Below are 23,374 nucleotides of genomic sequence, written 5' to 3'. Positions count from 1 at the left end.
TTAACTCTAGTTAAATGTTTAAAACATTGCAATTGCAGCACTTTCTTCAGCCCTTCCAGCTACCATGTGCACTCTGGGAAGACCACTAAAACAGGCATTGCAATTGTAATGACAAGACAAAAAAAAAAAAAGACTTGAGAACTGAAAAAGAAAAATTGTTGCTACTCCCCCATCTTGAGTTGGTCAAAATGAAAAGTGCTCATCAGCGGCTGACTGCTGGTTTCCAGCAGCTGGATTTAGTCCAGTTGATTTTTTTTTTTTCTTTTAGATTTTTCATGATTTACAGGATTTACAATTCTAAATTAACTTAAGGGTGGATCTACGGTATGTCAAAATAAATGTTTCCATTTTTTTGTTTATTTTTCTTTTAAACGTGCAACACTGTTGACCATGTTTCACTTTCACAAGGTCAACTGGGTCCAAAGTCCGAAGCTCCGGTCTTTACAGTAGTATGAAGTAATTTCACATGAACTCAAAGAGGAAAAATACAAAATGAACAATGAGCTGAAAGACAAAGTGCACATGTAGACTCCTGGCACACCTTTGTTTTAACTCATTTTTGGGTGGCTGATGGATGTTTTTCACTTGAGTCCAACTGAAAGCATTTGAAAGGGGAAAATATATTTTTCTTTGTGCACTTGACGGGCACCAAGAGGCCAGGCAAGCTGCAGTGCGAGTGGTTGTGGAGACAGGTCTGGGAGGATTTTGGGGAGGTTATGAACCGAGGCGTAATTTACGTAGGGTGGGTTATGAAAACCCACGGGCCCTCTTGTGGGGAAATCCACAGCCGAGGATTTTGGTTTGTTTGTTTAAATCCGTAAAAGCGTAATGAGCGCAGCAGCTGCCTTCTCTCCAGCCAGAGGCGCCGATACACACAGGGCCCCGAGCTGAAGGGGGCCCCGAGGGACGGCTGACATCAGTCAGTTTCAATGACAAATTAAAGGCGCTGCACTAGACGCTGCAACGACAGCGTGTCGAAAATCCCCCCGCATGGGGCCCTTTCCGAGTGCTCACCGGCTAGTTGCTAGTAGGGGCCCCTGACAGACGGCAGATATCAGCGACACAACTTGAAATCCTCCAAATAATTTACAGTGACACGTCGGGAACCTACCTAATGGGGCCCCACTACTACCCAGCTCGCATCAACGTGATGCATTACATGCAGTCAATATTCGGATAAAGGTCAATATTACGGTTTCTGAAACATTTGGAATAATCCGTTTACATGTTTAAACAGACAGAGTTGCTCCTGTTTACATGATGAGTAATCCGTGGGGATGTCCCCATTCAAACCACGGCGCTCAGACGACGCCATGACTGCATTTGCACTTCATGCCACTAGGTGTGCTGTTTGCATGTTCAACCTTATTTTACACAACACCACAGAAGAAGAAGGGCCCCTGAAGGGCAGCCTCTCTCTGCATGTTGTGAGAAAAAGCTGTCAGGATGTGGTAATATGTTCAATGATGCGATGCACCGTTTTTTCAGTAAAAGAGAAGAACTGAACTTGTTACTCTTGTAACCGGGTTAAACCGATAAAAAAGTGGTTGTAAATAATAATGGTCCACATGTAATGGGCTTTATGTTTGCACTTATTGAGTGTTTTATTATTATTGTTATTATTATTATTATTATTGTTGTTGTTGTTGTTGTTGTTGTTGTTTACTGCACTTTTTTGGCTTTTTTTCTGTCCTCTATTCTTGTGTGCAATGCGGCATGCCGAACATGCGGGCCCCTTTGACACAAATGAAAACCCAAGTGGAAAACATCCCAGCTACGCCACTGGTTATAAAGCAGGACTATCAGTCAGCAAACCATTCAGATCATCAGGAGGGGAAAGTGGCGAGGTCCTGAGTGTGAACCACAGGATTTTGTCTCTGCTTTTCACAGGCGATATTGCCCTGTTGACTTCATCGAACCCAGACCCACAACATGCACTGGGGCAGTTTGAAGCAACAGGGATGACGATCAGTTCCTCCGAATCCAAGGCCATGGTCCTCAGGAAGATGATCTGCCCTCTTTGGGCCGGTAGAGAGACCCTGACCCAAGTAAAGGAGTTCAGGATCGGTGCAGTGTCGTCATTTTGGTCTGTCATGGTGAGGAGCGAACTGAGCTCAATCTACCAGTTTTGGTAACAAGAGAGATGAAGAGGGAAGACTGAATGTGGAAAGAAGGACAAACTATTTGGATGAAGTATTTCCCAGCATGCCCTTTTTCCAGTAATTTATTAAAATAAGTTATTGTTAGGAGCAGTTTTGGGACTGGGTGTTTTTTAATTAAAAGTGAATCAATAGCAACATTTTTTTTTATATCAGATAAAAACGTTTGATGTTGATGGCTGTATAGTGCTAGACAGTGTTGCCAGATTGGACGACTTTCCACTGAGATTAGCTTGTTTTGAACACCTTGAGCTTTGGAAAAAAAAACTGATTGGGCAAGCAGACAACATTTTGGAATGCTTTTTCACAACATTGTGTCAGTTTTTTGAAAGCATTCCAGGAACAACATTAACAAAATAGTTCACATTTTAAAGCAAAAGTGTGAAAATGACACGTTTATATAACTGCAGTGTACCTTCTCCCATATCATTGTAATGAAATCATTTTGAAATGGGAGAGTATTTGCTTCATTTGGCATGATAATCAGTGATAATCACTCTGAAATGCCTATTGTCAGCACTCCAATAAATGAGCTTCAGTGGTTTTGTGTGTTCGCTTGCAGCCTTGCAACTTCAACTGACTGGACTTGATGTGGATATTCTTCTCTTCAAGAGAAATCAATGATTGCTGCCATTTTCTGTGTCCTTCCATATGTACTGTTGACTCACTCAGTCATGGCTGATTCATTCTTAGCTGAAACACTCGGGACATTGTGTGTTATGGATCTGCGCTGCATGTGGGTGTGAATATGTGTATGTGAAAGCGAGATCAAGCCAGTTTTCGAAAGCCTGTCCATATAGATTCACAATATGTTTGATTTGAGGCGTTTGGCTGCCCTGACACTGTTTTCAGAGAAGCGACTTGAATCGATTTGATTGCAGGTGCAAGGTGAATCAGTATTAATCTGAAATGAAAGCGCTGCTTTCCGCTCAGACAGTGGACTGACTCATTGCGTTTCATTCTGACTGGCATCCAGTTAGCGTCAGCTGGCTAACAAACCGCAGTCCTCCCACCAGCAGACAGCCGGTGGGTGGGAGGTCTGCTGCGACGCGTCCGTCCAATTCCTGACAGCTGTTAAGTGATGGAGTTGTAAAGTGTTAGGGAGGGGGAAAAAAAAGAAAAAACCTTTTAAAGAAAAAAAAAAGTCTGGAACAAATCAAACCTGAGACAGTCCTCTTTGGCTCCAGTTTAACTGGACAAATTGGATTATTTATTTATCCATTTATCAATTTTTGCAATTTGTCAGCTGAATAAAAACACATCAGCTTTTTATTTTATGTTGGGGTTATTTTTGTGGTTTCACATAGAGCTATAAAGTTTCAGATGATGTCCTGTTTACATCGTCTCCTGATCAGCGTAAAGCCTGAACCTACAGCTGTGATTCGGTGATGTCAAGGCTGCAGTTCACGTCCCAGCTATAAAGACAATGAAACTAAATGCAAATCACAGTGATGCGTCAGAACCTTTCCCACCAGTCAGACACTCTGGATGGACTGATGCGACCGATGATGTGAAATCCCTTCAGACAGAAATCCCTAGAATAGAATAGAATAGAATAGAATAGAATAGAAAAGTTCAGCGCTCAGGTTAATTGGTTAAAATTCATGAAACCAGTTTGATAACGTCTTCAAAACTTTACCAGAGTTCAGTTGTCATAAAAGTCATAAAAGTGCTTGGTGTTTTTACCTCGGTGACAGTAGATTGCTTTTTTTTTTTTCCATGTGTTCGCTCCAACTTCCTCTAAAATTCCTGTGGATGTGATTGCATATGTCTCTGTTATTGCTGCGTCACACTACTCCATATGATATCTGGTCAGTCTGGGTAACTGATCTTTATAACAATTGTTACCGCGTACTCTAAATTGAGTGCCAACTTTCAATCAGAATTCAACCACAGAAAGATGACCTTCCATCTGACATTGTGACTGGTGAGCCAGAAGCAGCTATGAGAACATGTGGAACTAGATAGATTTGTAATCTAAAAACATTCAGTTTACATATGAATCGATTATGCAATCAAGATTTGGGGCAAGATTTCTTGCACAAATCACAAATACAATGAAGAGAGGGCAAATTATGATGAAAAACCTTCATAACTGGGAGCGATTTTTACAAGTTGACCCCATTTATAAAAAGGCCTGGGGCAATGCTTCTCAATATAAGGACTTTTTGGGCAAAACTATGTCAATGACTCACCTCTAAAAATCAACGGAAGCGAGGAAAACTGAAAAAAAGAGAGGAGTCCACATGTGAGTCTGTACTTTGGGGGCGTGTGTTGGTCTCTGAGCTCATTGATCCTCTGAGGAGAGGAGCGGGGCTACATGGGAGCGGGAATCAATGGAGCGGGAAATTAGCCCTTAATTAATAAGTATTTGTATTCAGCTCGTCCAGTGCTGCAGGACACGACACCTGTGTGCATACTAAACACAACCTGGCATACACACACATCAAATTACACCCAAACAAAACTCACGCAGGCTGTGGCCACACAGGTGTTGGATTCAGCTTCAAACCGGAACGAGAAAGAAGCAAATTGACGGTCAAACCTTCCTCAATGCAGAGTCACAGCAGTTCATCCAGATGCACGGGGTGAGTGAAATTAGTCCTGAACGGTTAGAAAACACATTGAAAGTGTGTTTTCAGAAGTAAATTAAAATGCATTTTTAGTTCTGAATGCATTGCTGCATCACTAAACACAATGCAAGACTCAGTGTTGCTGTGTTTTCTTCTCCAGAGCCCAAAGTTACTGCATGGCAAGAGTATATCCGTCTTATCTTAGGACCTGTAGCTTTTAATGTCTTAACCCTTTACTGGGGTATATTTGGTGACTTCAAAATCGACGGCAAAGCAGGTTTGTTCGAAGCTTCTCACAAAAATCTGAAGTATGTTCTCTGGCTCTCTGCTTTATTCAAAGCTTTTTTTCTCATATATGCCAGTTAGTGCACTCAGTGGATGTTTTTACAAAACATGCCAAATTGCAGACAATATCTGCAAAACTGAATCAGGTCAACCGGATGTGATCACGTCTTGGACGATCTTCTGCCTCCTCATCCAGGTAGCTTCAGTGGTTCATGCTGTTAGACCAGATCGCCCCGTTGACCTGATTCAGACATGTGTCGACATGCACACGGATAGTGCACATGCAGACGAATACACCTAATGCACAGCCCTCCTGTTCTCCTCTCTTGCCCACCCTTGATGGAGAGTACGGGTTCCTCATGTTTCCTCTCATCGTCTGGGTCGACCAGTGAGTTGTTTATCCCGAGGACCTGAAGTCTGAAGTTTCAGTGCTTTTACCTCCTCCAATAAATCATTAATGGATTTTTTCTGTGGCCCTACTCCCAGATGAGTTAAAAACTCATCTGGGAGTAAATCTTTATAATCCTCAGATGGTAGTCTTTTTTTGGTCTCATGAAGCCTCCTTGAAACACATTTTTGGTTCTTGCCCACAGTAGATTTTCTTTTTTTCTAAACAATGTGATCAAAGACTTTGAAGGTTCCACATTATAAAATGCAATAACATGTAACATTAGCCACCATATGTAAAACATTATTATCTTTTTTTACTAATTCTTTTTGCAATGCTCTTCACCAGGTGATGGTGCAGCTCAGCAACAGATGAAAAAAAACAAAAAAAGTAGGAGCACTTGTTGAGAGGAAGATACCACACAGTGAGCACAGAGAAACAACTGGAGGGAGAAACCAGAGACACGCAGTGAATCAGAAGAGAAGAAAAGAGGGAACACAGAGGAAAGTGAGCCAGTCGACAGTATTAAAACTTTACCTTGAGACTCGGGTCACACAAACTTGTTTTTGAGCCTGCAAAGAAACTCGGCTGCCATATTTCCACACACCACAGGAGAGGCTGAAGACACACACAGTGGAGGAGAAGAGCCCGGGATGCCAGGGAGAAACGGCAGGAACGTGGGGATCAGGAACAGTCCTGCTGGCGCTCACTCACCTGATGATTCCATTTAGGTGGGTGTGATTCAGACAAACGCAGACAGTCGGAGACTGAAAAAAAACAAGACTGGGTAGGGGAGGTGGAAATAGAAGGGGTGGCGATGATGACAGATAGTGGGAGGAAATGAAGGAAGATGGGGTTTAAAGCAGTGGGTTGGCGAATGCCAGAGCAAGAGATGAAAAAGTAAAACTTGTCTGTGAATTACAGATAAAAGCTGAAGAGTGAAGACTTTCAGAGAAGAAATGTGGATGAAAGTATCCCTCTTTTTTTTAACATTACTTGATCTGCCTGCTTCTCATGCAGCCACTGTAAGATCTGTTAAATATGAAAAACGTGCAAACGAAAAGGTGCTGTAGTGCACGGCAGTCTGCAGCGCAGCTTTGTGAGCTCTTTGTAATGCAAGCAAATTGTTACAGAAATCAGAGGCAATGGTGAATTATGGATGAGGACCTACTCCAGTTCCTGCTGAGCTGACCACTCGCTCATAGTGTCTCTGAAGAGAAGGCGTGAAGTGTGTTTGTAAATCATTCCTGCACTGTTTCAGGTGAGTGAAAAAACTAAATTTCATGTGATTAATATCTAAAACAGCTTTGGTGTTTTCTCTTAGCGTCGTGCACCAGACCCGCCCACTCCTCATCCACATTTGGATTTCGGAGTTGGGCTCAACTCCAAAATCCGAACGTGGATGAGGGGTGGGTGGGGTTGGTTTACGAGGCAAGTTTTCTCTTGTCCTTCTTCTAAACAATAAATCATTTTTATTTGAGTTTGTTTTCTGCAACAGAAACAAAAATGATGGCATTTCCAGTGGATTATCAGGTCTGCAACCAGATGGTGCTTGGAAATACTTCCAAGGATTTCAAAATCTGAAATGCTGAGTTAAAAAAAAAAATAAATAAATAAATAAAGTTTATGTATGATCAAACAGGGATGAACTGCAGTGAACTGAGGTTCGATGAGCACCTTCCAGCCACATCGAAATCTCAGACAAAACTAATCTTTAAGAAGTCTTGATTCAGACCTTTCTCAGTGAAATAATGTCTGAGGTGGCAACATGTAGACGAATGCAACAGTCACACAATAAGAAGGCAAAAACTTCTCTAGGATTCCAGTCTAAAAGTAGAAATACACTCTATAAGATAGACAATACAGAATTCTGGCACAAAACACCCTGGCATTAATCACAACAATCTAGAACGTGTGGCCGACATTCTAGTATTGTACATTTCTGTTGCACCTTTTCATGTCATTACTGATGTATTTCAGTTAAAAAACATGAGGAATGACTGTCACTTGCTTGAGCGTTTGGAAGCATGAAAGTCTAAATCATGTCTAAGTGAAAGAGATGATTGGCAGATCATCAGCAGCAGCAGTGTACAAGGACCTGTGTGAAAATAACCGTGAACAGTGGCTAATGGCTTTGGCCCGGAGCAGCTTGAGGCGTGTCGTTGGACAGAAAGCATGATGTGATTTCGTGAGACAGTCGGAGCAGCTCTGAGTGGGCCGAACGGAGTGACAGAACTCAGAAAGAAAGGCGGGCGGCCAGGAAGCGTGAGCAGATCCTATGATGGGCAGCGTGCACGAGGAGGAGCAATGAGAACCAGAAGGGTGGGGGTTGCAAGCTGCTGAATGTGATCCGGCGGAGGTGACCGACAGCCGCAGGGCGTCTGTCCTGCAGCTCTGTGTTCAGCTGCCACTCATCCTCCCGCAGTCAGTCTCGCTCTGCTCTTATTTTTAAAGCTGTGTAAATGTTCCCTGATAAGGAAAGTGTTTCACCAGTGAGCTGCTCCGCTCAGGTTACACTGGTTTTACCAAGATGGATTCTCAACTGTAAATGTACACTATTGTTATAAATGCAAATAAATAAATAAATATAGCTATACAAAAGAAAATATAGACAACTTGAGGGAAAGCCTACAAACCAGAAAACAAATACGAACAGTTAAATTTCCCAAATAGGTCTATTACTATTGGGAAACCAAGTAAGCAGTCAACGTAACTGGAAAATAAGGGTGCTATAGACTGTCCAGGTGTAACCTGCCCTCTCCCAAAGCAACCTTGAACTGGATCAGCAATATGGAAGTGGGATGGATGGATGGATGGAAAATATGTGTAGACTTTGATACTTGTATTGCAATCTGAATTATTCCTTTGAAATATGCAGCCATCAGTTTGTTTCTGAAGAAATTCAAACATTTTTTTCAAACCATCTGAGCGTGTCTGGCCTTTTAAATTAGTTAGATTCATGGAAGTGACCATTAAAATGGAGCAAACATCAATCAAATTAGCATAATAGAAGTTCTCCTGATGGCTGTTTATGGCACTCTGTTTACAGCAGCTGTCCTTAAAAAACAGCTTGGCTCAATCTGCCATACAAGTAAAAAACATTTTAATCTTCTCTGATCAGATGCTGCTGATGTGTTCAGGACCTCCTAATAATCGCAGTCAGTGTCAACTTAACACTTCCAGAGCAGAGACCACCGTCACCCTGCCTTTACCTGAACCTGTCCTGCTGCTGCTGCTCACACAATGAAGTGACAGCAAACTCCAGCAGAGAAGCGACCCAGGATTTCATTCCGAGACACGACATTCGATGATGCATCATTTAGCTGCCTTGAAAGAATCATTCTTCACAGTTTGACTTTTCTTTTAAGTGAAATGGTTCTTTCATGACGTCAAGCAGGAGGTCAGCAGTTCTGTTGACTTCTTGACATTATTTCAACGTAATGCATGAAAATGCAATAAAATGCATATTATACTTAAAAATCAACATATGGGAAGAAAGAAGTTTAAAGAATATAAAAAGGGGGGTCGTTATAATCTATCTGATGCATCTGGGAAAAAAAAAAATTCTGTTTTCTTCAACCACATTTTGTTATGCCTGTCAATCCTCTCCAGCTTGATGGCAAAGGCTGTGAATATTTATTCACATAAGATTTCTTAGTTTCCATTTTCAGTAAAATTGAAAACAATATTTTTTACATGTTTTATTAAAAGGCTTTTTTTTATTTGAGGGAAAAATGACAAAAGCATATTTACATAAGTTTACATTTAAGTAATGTGGAATAATAGCAATAACATTTAATAATAATAAATTAAAGTAGTAATGTGTATTTACCACATAAATTGTATATTATTAGGAATGGCAGTTCAGTTTTTTTATACACGCACAAGCATTTTAACCAAACTGCATACACAAACTTTGCAACAATTTTTCTTCGTTGTAATAATGTTTCTTGACAAAATATCTGATACTGCTGAGAAGGATAAAACTTTTTCAGCTTTTTTTCCTTTCTGTGGGGACATGAGCAACAGATTAAAGAGTCCTATTCAGAATCTGCCTTTTGCATATCAAAGAACAAATCTCCCAAACACAGATTTCAGCACTTTATATCTGTCATAAAGCATTTTTTTAGGTGTTTATATTAAAAGTGAAGCTACGATCTTCTCACTCTGCTCCGTTGTACGATCGGTCCTTCCTCACTTATGCTATGTCAGACTGACAGTGTGAAAAGCGTGGATAATCCCCCGGCTCCACTATCGACTCTGAGGCTATTTACAGTCCAGCTCTTTGCTGCTGCTCCACATTTGTTTGGTTAAGTGTGAGTTGAGCTCTGATTCGGGTGTCCATCCCCCCTGTGTGCATGTGTGTGTGTCCACACTTCCCTGCCAGGCTCTGCTGCCTGCCAAGTTAGATCCATCTCATTAACAAACACCTCCCCCCAACCCCGGGTCCCTCAGTCTGTCAGCGACGTCCTCCTGTGTGTCCTGGTAATTGGAGCCGCAGGGCGGGATGGAGGGGTAAAGAGGTAAAAGCAGAGGAGGCACAAGTACAGTTTGTGTGAATCAAAGTCTCGTTCTGGAGATGGAGGGAATGTTTGGTCTTCACGGGCGTTCGCCCAGTCCGGTTCTGGCTCCGTGCTGCTTCCCCGGTTGTGTTAACACTCGTCCTTCAACGGATTCCATAGTTTGTCTTCGGCAGAGAACCACGATGGGAGACGGAATGTAAGCCGTGTGCTCCAAAGAGCATTTGCCCGCGGTATTAGGAGGACTGGCTCACGTCACAGAACAATTTACCATCCATTTCACATGTTTTCCATCCCACAGCGAGTGCAGAAATGAGCTTGACTTTCCTGAAGCTGTGTGGAGACAGACAGGACTGTGATTAGGCTCATTACATACACTGTTTACAAACACCAGCGCCGCACACAGGAGGCATTTCTCTTCATTTCACTCACTTAAACCATGTAAATTGGCACTTTGGATGTGATCTTCCCAACATTTACTGCAAAATAGACTTCTGTCTGCTTCTACATGTCAGGATCTCATCATTTTTTTTCATATAAACTGCAACCAGTGACTCAGATCGAAGGAGATGATGGTGATGAAGGCTTTCTATGCAAATTCTGCTTAATTTTTCTCCAAAAAGGTATGTTTGTTTGACAAGTATCTCAAAATGTGGATTATTGTACAGTATTTTCCAATTTAGAGGACATGCATCTTATTAAACAACAGTAGTATGTACCATCTGGGACCACTAGATGTCACTGTGTGACAACAGAGTGCTGCTACATTACAAGTGTTGGAGTTGGTAAGTAACATGTTACTGTGATCCAATTTTTTTCAAGTGATGAGTAAAGTAAGGGATTACAATTGCAAATAGAGTAATTAAATTACCATTACTTTCCTGAAAGACCACATCCCACCAGGATGATAAACAGGTGAAACCAGACAGAAGAACAGCAGGACTGAACTGAAGATCATCAGTGTTTACGTTGTTCTGCATGTTTCCCATTTCCACTGAAGACTGTGACACTTTTAATTTATTTCTCCATTTCACTTTATGAATGCTGGAAGGATTCACACCATTATTTGTTTCATTTTTTCATTTTATTTTGATAGAAGGAAGGAGTATACACAAAAAGATTTATATTTATTATGCCGGAATATGCAGAAATAAAACTGTATTTTATCAAAATATTGTGGAAAGTACCCTGAAAGTAACTAATTACCTTTGAAAATAAGTCTTCAGTCAAATAATGGGATTACTTTCTTGGAGAAGTAATCAGTCACTATTTTGGAGTAACTTTGACAGCACTGGTCCTGGAACATCATTGAATTGAGAGAGGCTTTCATACATTGTAAAACTGAAAAGTTCGTCTCTCCAAGGAAACGGTGACTGGAGGAGCAACTGTATTTTATCAAAATATTGTGGGCAACTCTGGTTTTTTGACACCTGGACCTTATTTCTAGGTGTGTGCATGCTCATATACTCACTCAGACAAACATCGTGCAGCTCGGAATCCTCCAGAAGTTATTTAGATCCAACCGATTTAGCGGGGGCCACGGCAATGGAGCATCAGTGCGGGACATAATCTCTGCAAAATCTCTCATTTCGGCTGTATTTCTTCATCCATCGCCAGTGTTATCATAAAGTCAGCTCGTCTGGATGCTGGATGCAGAACTGGATGCTCAAAGTTCTGCTCTGCTCTGCTCTGCTCTGATGGGATCTGCTGCGCTTAGCTCTTCTCTGACACAATGCTAACTTAGCCACAATTAGCTCGGATGCTGGAGCCTCTCCCGTCAGCCGCCCGGCGGCCTGCGCACAGCGCTCCTCGCCCGGCTTGGAGACCTCCAGAGACACTCGGTGAGGAGAGACTTCCAGGAGCGCCCTGGGGTTGGATGCTCAAAGCTCTGCTCTGCTCTGATGGGATTTGCTGCGCTTCGCTCTTCTCTGACACCGTGCTAACTTAGCCACAATTAGCTCAGATGGGAACGTCGCGAAGCTCCTCTCCGCCTCCGTGGTTATGCGGCGGGTCCCCGCGCGCTCCGCGGCCGGCACGGAGCACGTCTCCGCCCGGGAGCAGAGATCCGGAGCTCTCCCGTCAGCCTCCGTGGAGCAGCTCCGGGCCGTTTATCCAATCGGCCCCAACTCGGCCCCTGGAAGTCAGACGCCCGGGTGCCGTGACAGCCGAGGCGGACTCAAAGTGCTTCTCTGCTGGGAAGAGGAGCTCCAACGTTCCCATCCGCGCTAATTGTGGCTAAGTCAGCGAAAACTGTCAGCTGACCCACCTGAAGACGGTAGACGAGCTGACTTCATGATAACACTGGCGATGGATGAAAAAATATAGCCGAAATGAGCGATTTTGCAGAGATTATGTCCCGCGCTAAAGCTCCATTGCCGTGGCCCCCGCTAAGAGCGGCTAAATCGGTTGGATCTAAATAACTTCTGAAGGACTCTGAGCTGCACGATGTTTGTCTAACTGAGTATATGAGCATGCACACACCTATAAATAAGGTCCAGGTGTCAAAAAACCAGAGTTGCCCTTTAATAGCAGGGTTTGGAGGGTTACTTTAAAATTGTAATCCAGTACAATTACAAGTTACTTGTCAAAAAATGTAATCAGTACCTTACTCTATTTACTTCAATTAAAAAGTAATGTACCAGCTTGCTTGTAATTAATTTTAGATTACTTCACCAGCAAACATAAAAATAAAGACAAAGACAAATACATTGTGTCATACGGCGTATTGACGAGTCCGCACACAGCAAACACTAAATGCTCTTAGTGTTGTGAACTCTACTGAAGTCTGTGTTCAGCCCCAATTATTACCAACAACATGACCTTTAACCTCTAAACCTACTGAGAATCTGACTTTCTTTCTTTCTGACTCAGGATCAGCTCCATCAGTTCAGACTGTGTTCCTCCAGTAGTTCTACAGTCCAGCAGCAACACCAGGAGCCGCATTGACAGCATTAAGAGACATTTATTTTATATACTCAATCTGCTGTGTAACTGCTGTACTGGGGAACAGTGTTTTGTGTTCAGGTATGCCATGCACAATATTTTATCAAGAGTTCAGAGCTCATTCATTCCTCAGTGACAGAAGGTAACGTTCAGTCTCCAATAAATTCTCCATACAGGCTGAAGATATTATTTCCTCCATCAGAGTCTTCTGGGATCAGCCTGGTGAGGCTGTGGTTCTCAGCAGCAGGTTACTGAGAGGTTAGCAGGCTAATAACACTTTAGCTTCACTGTGAGCTCAGGTGTGTGTCATACTGTACTTGTAAATGTTTCTTCAGGCTTGACATGGAGTCCCTGGATGTTGAGAGCATTTTCACAGCTGTGAGACAGAATTCATATTATACAGAGAAGTTCAGGGCCTCATCTGACTTAAATACAAAATGATGTCTAGGTTTCCAGCCAAAGAATGAGTTTCTCTCCCTGGGAGCAGCCATGACTCCAGCAGCAGGTGGTAAAATCCATGCCAACGCGGGTTGTTTCATTCATATGGTAATAGAGCGGGCGACTGCTCCAAGATATCCGTTGTTGCATTGTCTATTCTTTATATATCTATGGCGTTCATGCTTAATATCCGTGGTGGTGTTGCGGTCTGTGCCGTAAAGCGTCACAAATGTCTGTATACGGTGTGTATGTCTGTTGTAATTCTGGTATATTCTGCCTGATTTATAAAAGTAATCCCGATCAGTAATCCACATTTTTATCAAATATACCTGTAATGAGATTACATATTTTATTATGTACTGTAACGAATTACAGTTCCTTTTTTTTGTATCCTAATTCCATAACACAGTTACATGTAATTACTCCCCAACCCTGTCAATAGCAGATGAAGGGAAGGAAACATTTAGGCTGAATCCCATTTCACCCCTTGGCCCTCCCCCTCATTTTGTGCGTTCACGTGTAGGGGTAAGAGTGTCCCAATTGTCATTATGACGTAGGGGTAGGGCCAAGAAGGAGGGCTAGTCACCCCTCCAAACGGAGATTCTCCCGAGGCACATTCCAAACAGAGGGGTATGATCCAGTGGCGGCCGGTGGCGAGGGGCGCTTGTTTTGTCCGCCTGTACTGCGAGCGGTGGGCGGGGTTAGTTCACTTCCGCATTGGCGGGAGCGATCGTTTCCACACCTGCGCTTTCCAGGCACATTCCAGACTCAACAGATAGACGATTATTTTCAATAAACTGGTTTCTTCAACACTGCCCGCCTGGAATGCGCGGGTGGGAAACAAGCGCTCCCGCTAATGCGGAAGTGAACTAACCCCACTCGCCACTCGTGGTGTAGGCGGACAAAACAAGCGCTCCCGCCGCCGCCCCTTGCCACCGGCTGCCACTGGATGACAGATTTCGCTGAAAGCCTTACAAGATCGGCAAGATGGCGGCTTCCGCAACGAAAGAAGTTCATAAATGTAAGCATTTTGTCAGTTAAGAAAGTTTTAAAATGTAAGAAAAACATTCTTCTTCAGCAAACAATTGTCGCATCTGCCTACGTCATCGGCAGCGGCGACTACTGATGACGTACGCGATTGTTGAAGGGGTGTTCCAATTCGGAGGGGTTTACTTTCGGCCCCAACCCTTAGCACTCTGTTTCATAGGGGTAGGGCTAAGGGGTAGGGCCAGAAAGAGAAATGGGATTGGGCGTTAAAGTCAATACTGTGGAGTAAAGTTTGGGGGCCCCCTAGTGGCCCTTGGCCCCAAGCAGCTGGCTGCCTTGCCTGTTGATAAGCTCCTTCTCTGCGCTTGTGTGTGTGTGTGTGTGTGTGTGTGTGTGTGTGTGTGTGTGTGTGTGTGTGTGTGTGTGTGTGTGTGTGTGTGTGTTCTCGTATTTCTATCCTTGTTGGGGCCAAATGTCCCCACAAGGATAGCAAAACGTGGAACGACGTGCCTTGTGGGGACCTTTTTCCGGTCCTAAGTAGGAGAAACAGTGTTTTCTTGACCATGTTGTTGTTACTGAAAAAAGTAAAAGTGCAAAAACATTTCTTTAGGGTTAGGCTTTGTTGTGATGTGGGTTAGGGTTAGGGTAAGGGTCAGGGTTAGGGGCTAGACATGAATGGGAGTCAATGGACGGTCCCCACAAGGATAGAAATACGAGACTGTGTGTGTGTGTGTGTGTGTGTGTGTGTTCTTGTATTTCTATCCTTGTCGGGGCCAAATGTCCCCACAAGGATAGCAAAACGTGGAACGACGTGCCTTGTGGGGACCTTTTTCCGGTCCTAAGTAGGACAAACAGTGTTTTCTTGACCATGTTGTTGTTACTGAAAAAAGTAAAAGTGCAAAAACATTTCTTTAGGGTTAGGCTTTGTTGTGGTGTGGGTTAGGGTTAGGGTAAGGGTAATTAGGGTTAGGGGCTAGACATGAATGGGAGTCAATGGACGGTCCCCACAAGGATAGAAATACAAGACTGTGTGTGTGTGTGTGTGTGTGTGTGTGTGTGTGTGTGTGTGTGTGTGTGTACAGGTGTTAACGATGTCTAAATGAACTTCTATTGATGTAGCTCATTAAAAACGTCGTGTTACATTAGGATGTGATTCCATCTTCTGATGTGTGTTCACCACCGACGGGCTGATTTGAAAATGATTTACACGTGTTGATATGTGACACATGTTGGGTAACTTTGACCTGTCACCGTGCCTTGAATTTTGCCTCTCACATCTCCACCTCAAATGATTATTTTGCTTCTTGTTAAGGTGCTCCTCTGCTGCCTCAGCGCTGAGCGGACAAGCAGCCGTCAGGTCTGATTCCTCACAAAGCAACTTTGAGATACGTGATTTAATCCAGATCTGAAATTTGTGCTGTTCTCAACATAACTTTGGTGAATAAAATGTCCATGAAAGTAGAAGCCCTCATGTACTCAAATTTATCAGACTGAGTCGGAGCGTTTTCAAAAAGTTTTGTTTTCAGTGTGTATAGATAATTTTGTATAAAATCAACTGTTGCAAAATGACCCACCACATTTGGGGGGGAAAAAAACAGTGTCGTGGAGACTGAGTGAACAGATGTGTTAACACTGAGAGGAAACAGAGATGTTGACTTACATTTGAAAGGACTGAACACACAAATATTAACAGTGAGGCTTTCAGGGGGTCTCATCTCTGCGGAGTTTTTGTGTTTTCAGAAGTGGAATCAAATAGAGGAGATCTGAATCTGTGATAAGCAAGATTCCAACAAAAACAAATGGGAAAAGTCCTTTGACAAAAGGGGGATTTCCTGCTGTTGAAACAATAAAATATACATGTGGATATTGAGCCTGAAACACAGACAGGAGCAGTCGTTCCCCGGGAGTGACGTGGCTCACACAGTGTGAGCTGAGCTTCGGAGCAACCCTGAACTCTGCAGTGTGTGGAAATTGGTTTAATCTGCCTGTTTTCTGCTGAGAAGCTGACTCCACTGCTGTGGCAGGGGTAAAAGATGCAGCTGGGCTGTACTGCCACCTAGTGGACAAGAAAAAGTCACAGGCAGGAAGAAAAAGTGAAAAGAAAGGAAACAAACCATCTGCTAAAAACTTAAATGTGAACTAGAAAATGCTTTGGACTTTTCAGGGATTTTTTTTTTGTTTCACATGAATTATTTGAATTTGATTTTTAGATGTCTGGACACGTTGTCTGCCTCAAACCAAACACATTTTTACATAAACACATTAAATTTGGAAGTTCTTGAAAGAACTTCGCTTCCCTTTGCTGCAATCAAACTTGCCTCAAGCCCCTCCTGTCAGGATGAGAACTCTAAAATTGAAAATTCATGGTTATTATGCCATTATTTTACCAGTTTTTCCTACTTAAAATGGAATAGGGCTGTTTATCACCCTTGAACTGAAAATGTGTTTGACGTTCCTGATCTAGATGAACGAGGCTTTTGTGAATCGGATCATGTTGAATTGACAACCAATTGTTTTCTCTGTTATAAGTGCTAAGATATGATCTATGACGTGTGTTCAAACTAACTTCACTGTCTATATTTAATGTATGATGATTTTCAGCGTTCATTCAGTGCACCAGAGTACACCGCTCTGGTCAGCATCCTGACCAAAATCTCAGCAGCGCCTTCTAGGGTTACCAGTGATCTCTTTCCTTTATGAAAGACTTTGCTTGTAATCATCCTATTGCGTCTCTATTATAATGCATAAATAAGTCTTTGAGCAGCAAACTGCTTTCACAACAGGCCCAAGATTTCACTACTGCAACTACTTTACTAAAAAAAAAAAAGCAACAGCTCAGATGCAGGAGTGATTCTATACCAGCTTCAGATGAGGGCAAGCTAGAGCCAAGCAAAGCACTGAAGTGAAGAAAAGAAAGTAAACCTTTAAGAATTCAAACATTTAAAAGTAGATTTCAAGCATCTGAATTTGGCTCAGATAGTTTTTCATAAAACAAAACAAAATAAAATAAAACAAAAAAAAAAATGCTACGCATACAATGTTTTTCTCTTCTTGTTCTCATGGAAAAAATTGTATTTGTATCAGCATTTCTTTTGAATTTGAACAGATGACTGTGACTGAAACAGAAAGAGCTCTTCTGTAAAAGTGGGAACACGCATCCCTGTCAGGAAGTTTTTCCTAACATGACGTTTCACCATAACTGAGGTTTAAATGAGTTTATTATAACAAATAATTAAAAGTTTTGAAGCCTTTTCCCGCATTCAATACTTAATAAACTTATGTTGCTTAATCCTGCTTAGTCCTGAAGGGCCGATGTCCTGCATGTTATCGCTCTCTCCCCGCTGCAGCTCACCTCAGTCTCATGTTTGAAGTCTCCTCAAACTTGTGGAAAAGCCCGCTAACGAGTCCCTCATTGCAATCACCTGTCCTACAGCTGGGGGCAAACTGAAACATGCAGGACGTCGGCCCTTCAGGACCGACTTTGGACACCCCCGGTCTAATGTCATCTGTATGTGAGAAAGTTTGTTGCAAATGCATGAATTAAAAGAAAAGAAAAACCTCAAAGTTCTGTCATTCTCAGTTTTATTTTATTATTATTTTTTTTCTTTACAATTTTTTGATACAGCAGCTTTTGTTTTGTATCAAAAGTCTCTTTTTGAGCAGTTTGAACAAACACGTTGAGCCAAGCCCGACACACTGATGCAGGTTCAGGCTTGGCAATGGCAATATTGTACTATGATGCTTCGGGATCATAATAATGTTGGATAATTTAAAGGAAAAATCATCATTTTAACAATTTCACACAGCAGCTACATACAAACTTTCAAGTTTAAATTCCATTAAGTTAACCTAAAATATTCGTGCCAAAAGTTTCCTTAGGTCAAGTTTTGATTTGCTAAAAACCTGCTACCAATAACATGTAACACTGTCGATTTGAAAAAAGAGAATTTTCCTTTAAACTATTACCCTGTAGAGAACAATACAATGTGGCATAGTTGGTTAAAATCAAGACTTTGCTAACAAAAAGGTAACCTAGCACCACACGTATATTAGAAACACAAAGAAAGAAAACGCTCTCAAGTTACCTAACTAAACCTAAAGGAGAGCTGTGCATATCAAACCAGATATTGTACATCATGATGCTTAAAAACAGATAAAAACCGTGATGCACAGTGGGCATCTGTAGCAGTGTTTCTCTGCAACCTGTACAGAATAATTACTAAAGTTACTTACAGAACGAAAGCCAAACCGAAAACATGTTGCTGAGAGAGAATAATGTATCGTCGGCGTACGTGATCACTCCATGTAAAACGGTAAGCAGAAGAGTTGAAAGATAAATTAATTCTAACTTATTATAAATTAGAATCTGCATCAACATGCCTGATCTTTTTTATTTTAAACTATACACAATAAGGAAAGATTCAAAATACAACATTTACAATTATTGCTTGACATTCAGGTATGGCTATGTTCGTTACTTGCCAGAAATACTGATTGCTGCTAGAACAATAAAACCGTGGGTGGGAAAACTTAACTTTAAGTATGTATCTTGTTGATTGGCTTGATTGATATTAAAAGCCACACACATGATGAAGGTAGCTGGAGAGTTAGAGAGAGCAACAGTAATGACTTGACTTTTTCAGAGCAACTCTGAACAGAAAGCTGATGTACATAAAGCAGAAACTGGAACCAGCAACATTTAAGCCATAATCACCCAGAGGTATATAAAGTTTAAAGTCTCTCAAAGTATGGGAAATTGTGAGAGGGCTGACCGAATGATGGATTTCTTGATCTTTTTCACTTCATAAAGTAAAATGTGTGGCGTTTGGGATCCATTGACAAAAATATGACTTTTCTCATCTTTGATAGGAGCTCTGCATACAACGTTTAAAACTTCAAATACACTTAAAACAAACTTTAGTGATAAAATTTGGTTTTAATAAAATACCAGAGGCATTTCTTTCCACTTATCAACTTTTTTTTAATCATTGTTTCTTCCCAAAAGTCCTGCTGTATGTCCCTCCTGTAACTGTATATTGTTCACCACAGCGAATGCTAACCTGTTAGTCCATGTAAAAACTTCACAAGTCCCTAGCAGAGTAATTAATGACTCTTTCATACCACATAACAAAACTGTTTCAAGCTGTTGTTATCACAGTTATATGAGAAGAAGCCTCAAACTACTCCCCATAAAACCACTCTGGGTCTTTACTGAGGCTTCTTAGAATTAAATGACACCTGTTCAGAAATATAGTGACGCCGGGACAGTCAATGACCAAAAAAAAAACAAAAAACAACCAAAGCAGACCCCCCCACCCACCCAGATATATAAGATTCTCCTGAATGCTGAATGAAGTAACTTTTAAGGGTGGATATCTTCATCTAGCCTATATCTTATGGCTGGTTGTATTAATGGATGTGAATCTGAGGCTTCCATGTTACCAGAAGGGATTTGGATCAAGCTAAAAAAAAAAAACAAAAAACAAATATGTTCATGCTATCTTACAAGATAATCACAATTTTTTACACCGAAAATGTGTATTTTAATGAATGATTCAATGGCACATTGACATCACAGAACTACCAGCAGAACCACTGTAATTTGCTTTTCCTTTTCAGTCAGGACTGATGCTCAAGTTCTTCCATATGAATTGAAACAAAGGATGAAAAGTTAATGTTTGTCAAGCAATAAGACTTGATGAAGATTTACCTGTAGACAAATATGTAGTTAACAAAGATTTTAGTTCTTTAATCAGCCACATACTTCCTAATTAGAGCTTAAATTTTCGGTTTGTGAAGTTGTCTGCTTTGAGTCGTTGAGAAAATTGGTAAAAACTGGATTTTGTATTTATTTTTTGCTGTGGAAAATGAAGACATACAAGGAAAAATAGTAAAGTTAGGTAGTAGATAAACTCATTGTAGTGCAACACATTTGTATTTTCACACTGCATAGTTTATTTTGTCCAGTCAGTGCTGTATTGCTTTTGAAAAAAACATGTTTGTCATATTGCTTTTATTTAAATTGCAAATGAATCTTGGTGAGTATTCTGTATGTTTGCATTTCTGATATATAAAAAAAATACATTTTATTTCAAGAACCCATGTGATGAGACATCTGGGGTTTTGGATTAACTTTCTTGTCTTATGGGACTATTCGTTTTTCATTTGTTATTTGAAATTAATCTGTTTTTTTTAATCACCTATAAAGTCTGTGTAAAGCCGATTTTCAGATGAGTTTTCCCCTCACACCAGTCGCCTGTATGCCCTCCCTCACTGGCCTTCCTCTTCTCGGCTGACATCCATCCTCAGCATACATTTTCTGGTACCTTTATACCAGCAGCTCATACTGTGAAAAAACATGTCAGCATTTAGAACTGCTAACTCACCTCAATCATCCATCTCTACCCGCTAGCCGACAACGCTTGTGTTAACCTGTCAACTCTGGAGATCACTCTTTAGCATATACAGCCTGGGAACAGAGAAGCAGCTGAGAATCTCACAACTTGAAATAATTGAACATATTTTCAAACTGGACAGAGAATTCTTACTGCTTTACACAGACTCCAATCTGCTGTGAGAGTATCTGTTGACCTGAGCAGACAGCTGCTTCATGTTTCTGCTTCGCAGAAATACATAAAGCTGCACTAAACTGATGGGAATCATGTGAATACTTGTTGGATCTAGATGGTTTACGCACATGCAACAGAAAAAGTACAGCCTGCACTTGAGTGTGAGAGCCACCAGGTGGAGCTAGAGGTTTAGATACAGCAGCTGGCAGATAAACAGGCAGGAAAAGAGGAGGGAGGTGGAACAGGAATAAAATCATTCCCAGTTATGTTCTTCTGCTGAATCCAACTGAGAGTCTCTTTTAGATTTACTACAAAGTTCCAGAGTGACAGAAAATCAGTGCTGAAGAAGAAGAGGTGACGTCTGGATGATCCGGTGAGGAAAACAGAATCCAGGTTTCAGTGAGAGTCCTGAAAGTGCTTTTTTAAAGCCGGGTCCAGATCCCGCCTCCCGGATAAGACCACCTGACCCTGTGAGAGGAGGACGAGCCGCACACCAGTTCAAGTGTTCAGCGCTCGCTCAGTAACCATCCCGTCCTCCGTGTCCCCGTGGAGACCGGGCCCGACCCGTCTGGATCCAGCAGCCGGGCGCTGCTCGGCTCTGCGGGGCGTCGCCTTCAGTCGCCGGGCTGCAGGTTCAGTTCCAGGTCGGCGCCGAACAGCTCCTTGTAAAGAGGAGGGAAGTGCGATCGGACCACGTCGGGGTAGACGGCTCTGAACGCCAACAGCTTCTCTGTGTGCCGACTGCACAGCGAGCGCAACGCCGACACCTTACATCTGAGCTGAGGAGGCAGAGGAGAGGGAACAAAGGTCAAACCAGAGAGGAAGAGAGTAGAGGGGGAAGACACGAGGAGGGGAAAAGAAGAAAACATTAGGGAAAAGACGAGCAGAGGCAACAGAAGAAAGGACAGAGTCGAAGGAAAGAAAGAAGAAGGAGAAGGAGAAGAAGAAGAAGAAAAAGGAGAAGGAGAAGGAGAAGGAGAAGAAGAAGAAGAGAGTTAAAAATCAGGGGAAATGCAGGAGAGGGCAAGAAAACAATTAAAAAGTGGTTAAAATTGTTGTGACAGAGCGGGAAGAAAAAAGGAGGAAAATGTGGAGAGATTTAAAAAAAAGATGTGTTCAAGAATGGCGAGAGAGGAGAACAGACAAAGAAGAAGAGAGAAAATAGAAAAGGACAAAGTAAGATTTGGAGAAGAATGGGGCAAGACAGGAAGGAAAAGAAGCAAAGAGGTGAACGGAGGTCAGGAGAGGCAAGAGAGGATAAATAAAATGAAAGGAGACATGCAAAAGAATGGAGGGAATAAGAGAGGAGACGTGGCGTGAACGGGTGGGAATTACAGAAAAGTGGAAAGTTGAGATAAGAAAACGTTAGAGAAGGAGAAACATGAGGACGAGAAAAGCAGAAATGAGAGAAGAGAGAGAGAAAAGCAGCAAAGGAGAGAAGAAAGGAAAAGATGAAAAGAAGAATGAGGACAAGATGTGAGCAGTTCTGATATAGAAAGAAAACTAGACAAAAACAAGAACGTGGGAGGAGTTAAGATCGAGAAAGGAGGAAAAGAGGTGAAAAGACACGAGCAATGAGGAGATGAGAAGAGGAAGGATGAGACCAGTAAAAAAAAAAAAAAAGGAAAAAGGGAATGAGTAGTGCGAACAGAGAACAGAAAACAGGAGTCGAGGAAGTGGAGGAGGAATGAGAAAAAGAATAGAATTGGTGATAAGATGAGAGGAGACAAATGGAGGGAAGGAAGCCAGACATGTCACAAGGAAGGAAGGGAGGGAGGGAGGGAGGAGACAAATGGAGGAGAGGCAACAGAGAAGATGAGGCAACAAAAAATGTAAAGGAGAGGTGAAGAAGAGGTGAAACAGGGAGACCATGGAAGGAAGCGAGAGGAAATGAGGACACAGTGAAGAAGAGGAGAAAGACAGATGAAGAAAATAATGGAGTAAGAAGGAAGAAAGAAAAGACAAATGAAGAAGACAGAGAAGGACTCCCAGCAATTTAAATTTAGAATGGTTTTAAAAAACCTAGAATTGACTTTAATGTGTAACAAAAATGTATCATTTGCTGATTTTCTAATTTAGAACCAAATCATAGACAAGTAGTTCAACGAGTTTTCCACTAGAGAGCAATGTTGCAAGATTTTCCACTTCCCTGGATTCCTGATGAAGTTTTAAACATATTGTATCAAACTGCATGATGCAACTCCTCATTTTGCTTTGGGATACACAGTTGTTGTTTTTGGGTGGTGTGTTTGAGTTTGGGCTCCTTGTTGTTGCTTCCTGTAGAGAGTTCGGTACCTTGGTGAGCACTCCGTCCTCCCGCTGGTTCTTCTGCAGGACATGCTGCAGGGCCAGCTGCGTCTTCTGCTGCAGCTTCTCCACCTGCAGCTTCTCCTGCAGCCACGAGCGGTCTGCGTGCGCACACACACACACGCACACACACAAACACACCCACAATTCATTGACTTAACCCAGAAATTTCACTTCCCAAGCACTAACATTCCAACTTATCCTC

The 23,374-nt window shown here is 42.0% G+C and overlaps 1 protein-coding gene across 2 annotated transcripts in view; it reads right to left on the bottom strand.

Moving 5' to 3' along the window:
* Window positions 1-20,425: 20,425 nt before the first annotated feature.
* Window positions 20,426-23,374, bottom strand: part of LOC115388505 (nuclear receptor ROR-alpha A-like) — a 55,933-nt gene continuing 52,984 nt past the window's right edge. For both annotated transcript variants that reach the window (XM_030091670.1, XM_030091674.1), the window contains 2 exons: window positions 23,158-23,270; window positions 20,426-21,641 (listed from right to left, as the gene is read on the bottom strand). In XM_030091670.1, coding sequence (XP_029947530.1) covers window positions 21,477-21,641; window positions 23,158-23,270 — 278 coding nt within the window. In that variant the 3' untranslated portion in view covers window positions 20,426-21,476. The remainder of the gene's footprint in view (window positions 21,642-23,157; window positions 23,271-23,374) is intronic.

This window comes from Salarias fasciatus, chromosome 1 (assembly GCF_902148845.1).
Source record: "Salarias fasciatus chromosome 1, fSalaFa1.1, whole genome shotgun sequence".
NCBI lineage: Eukaryota > Metazoa > Chordata > Actinopteri > Blenniiformes > Blenniidae > Salarias > Salarias fasciatus.
This window is presented reverse-complemented; position numbering and strand designations above follow the sequence as displayed.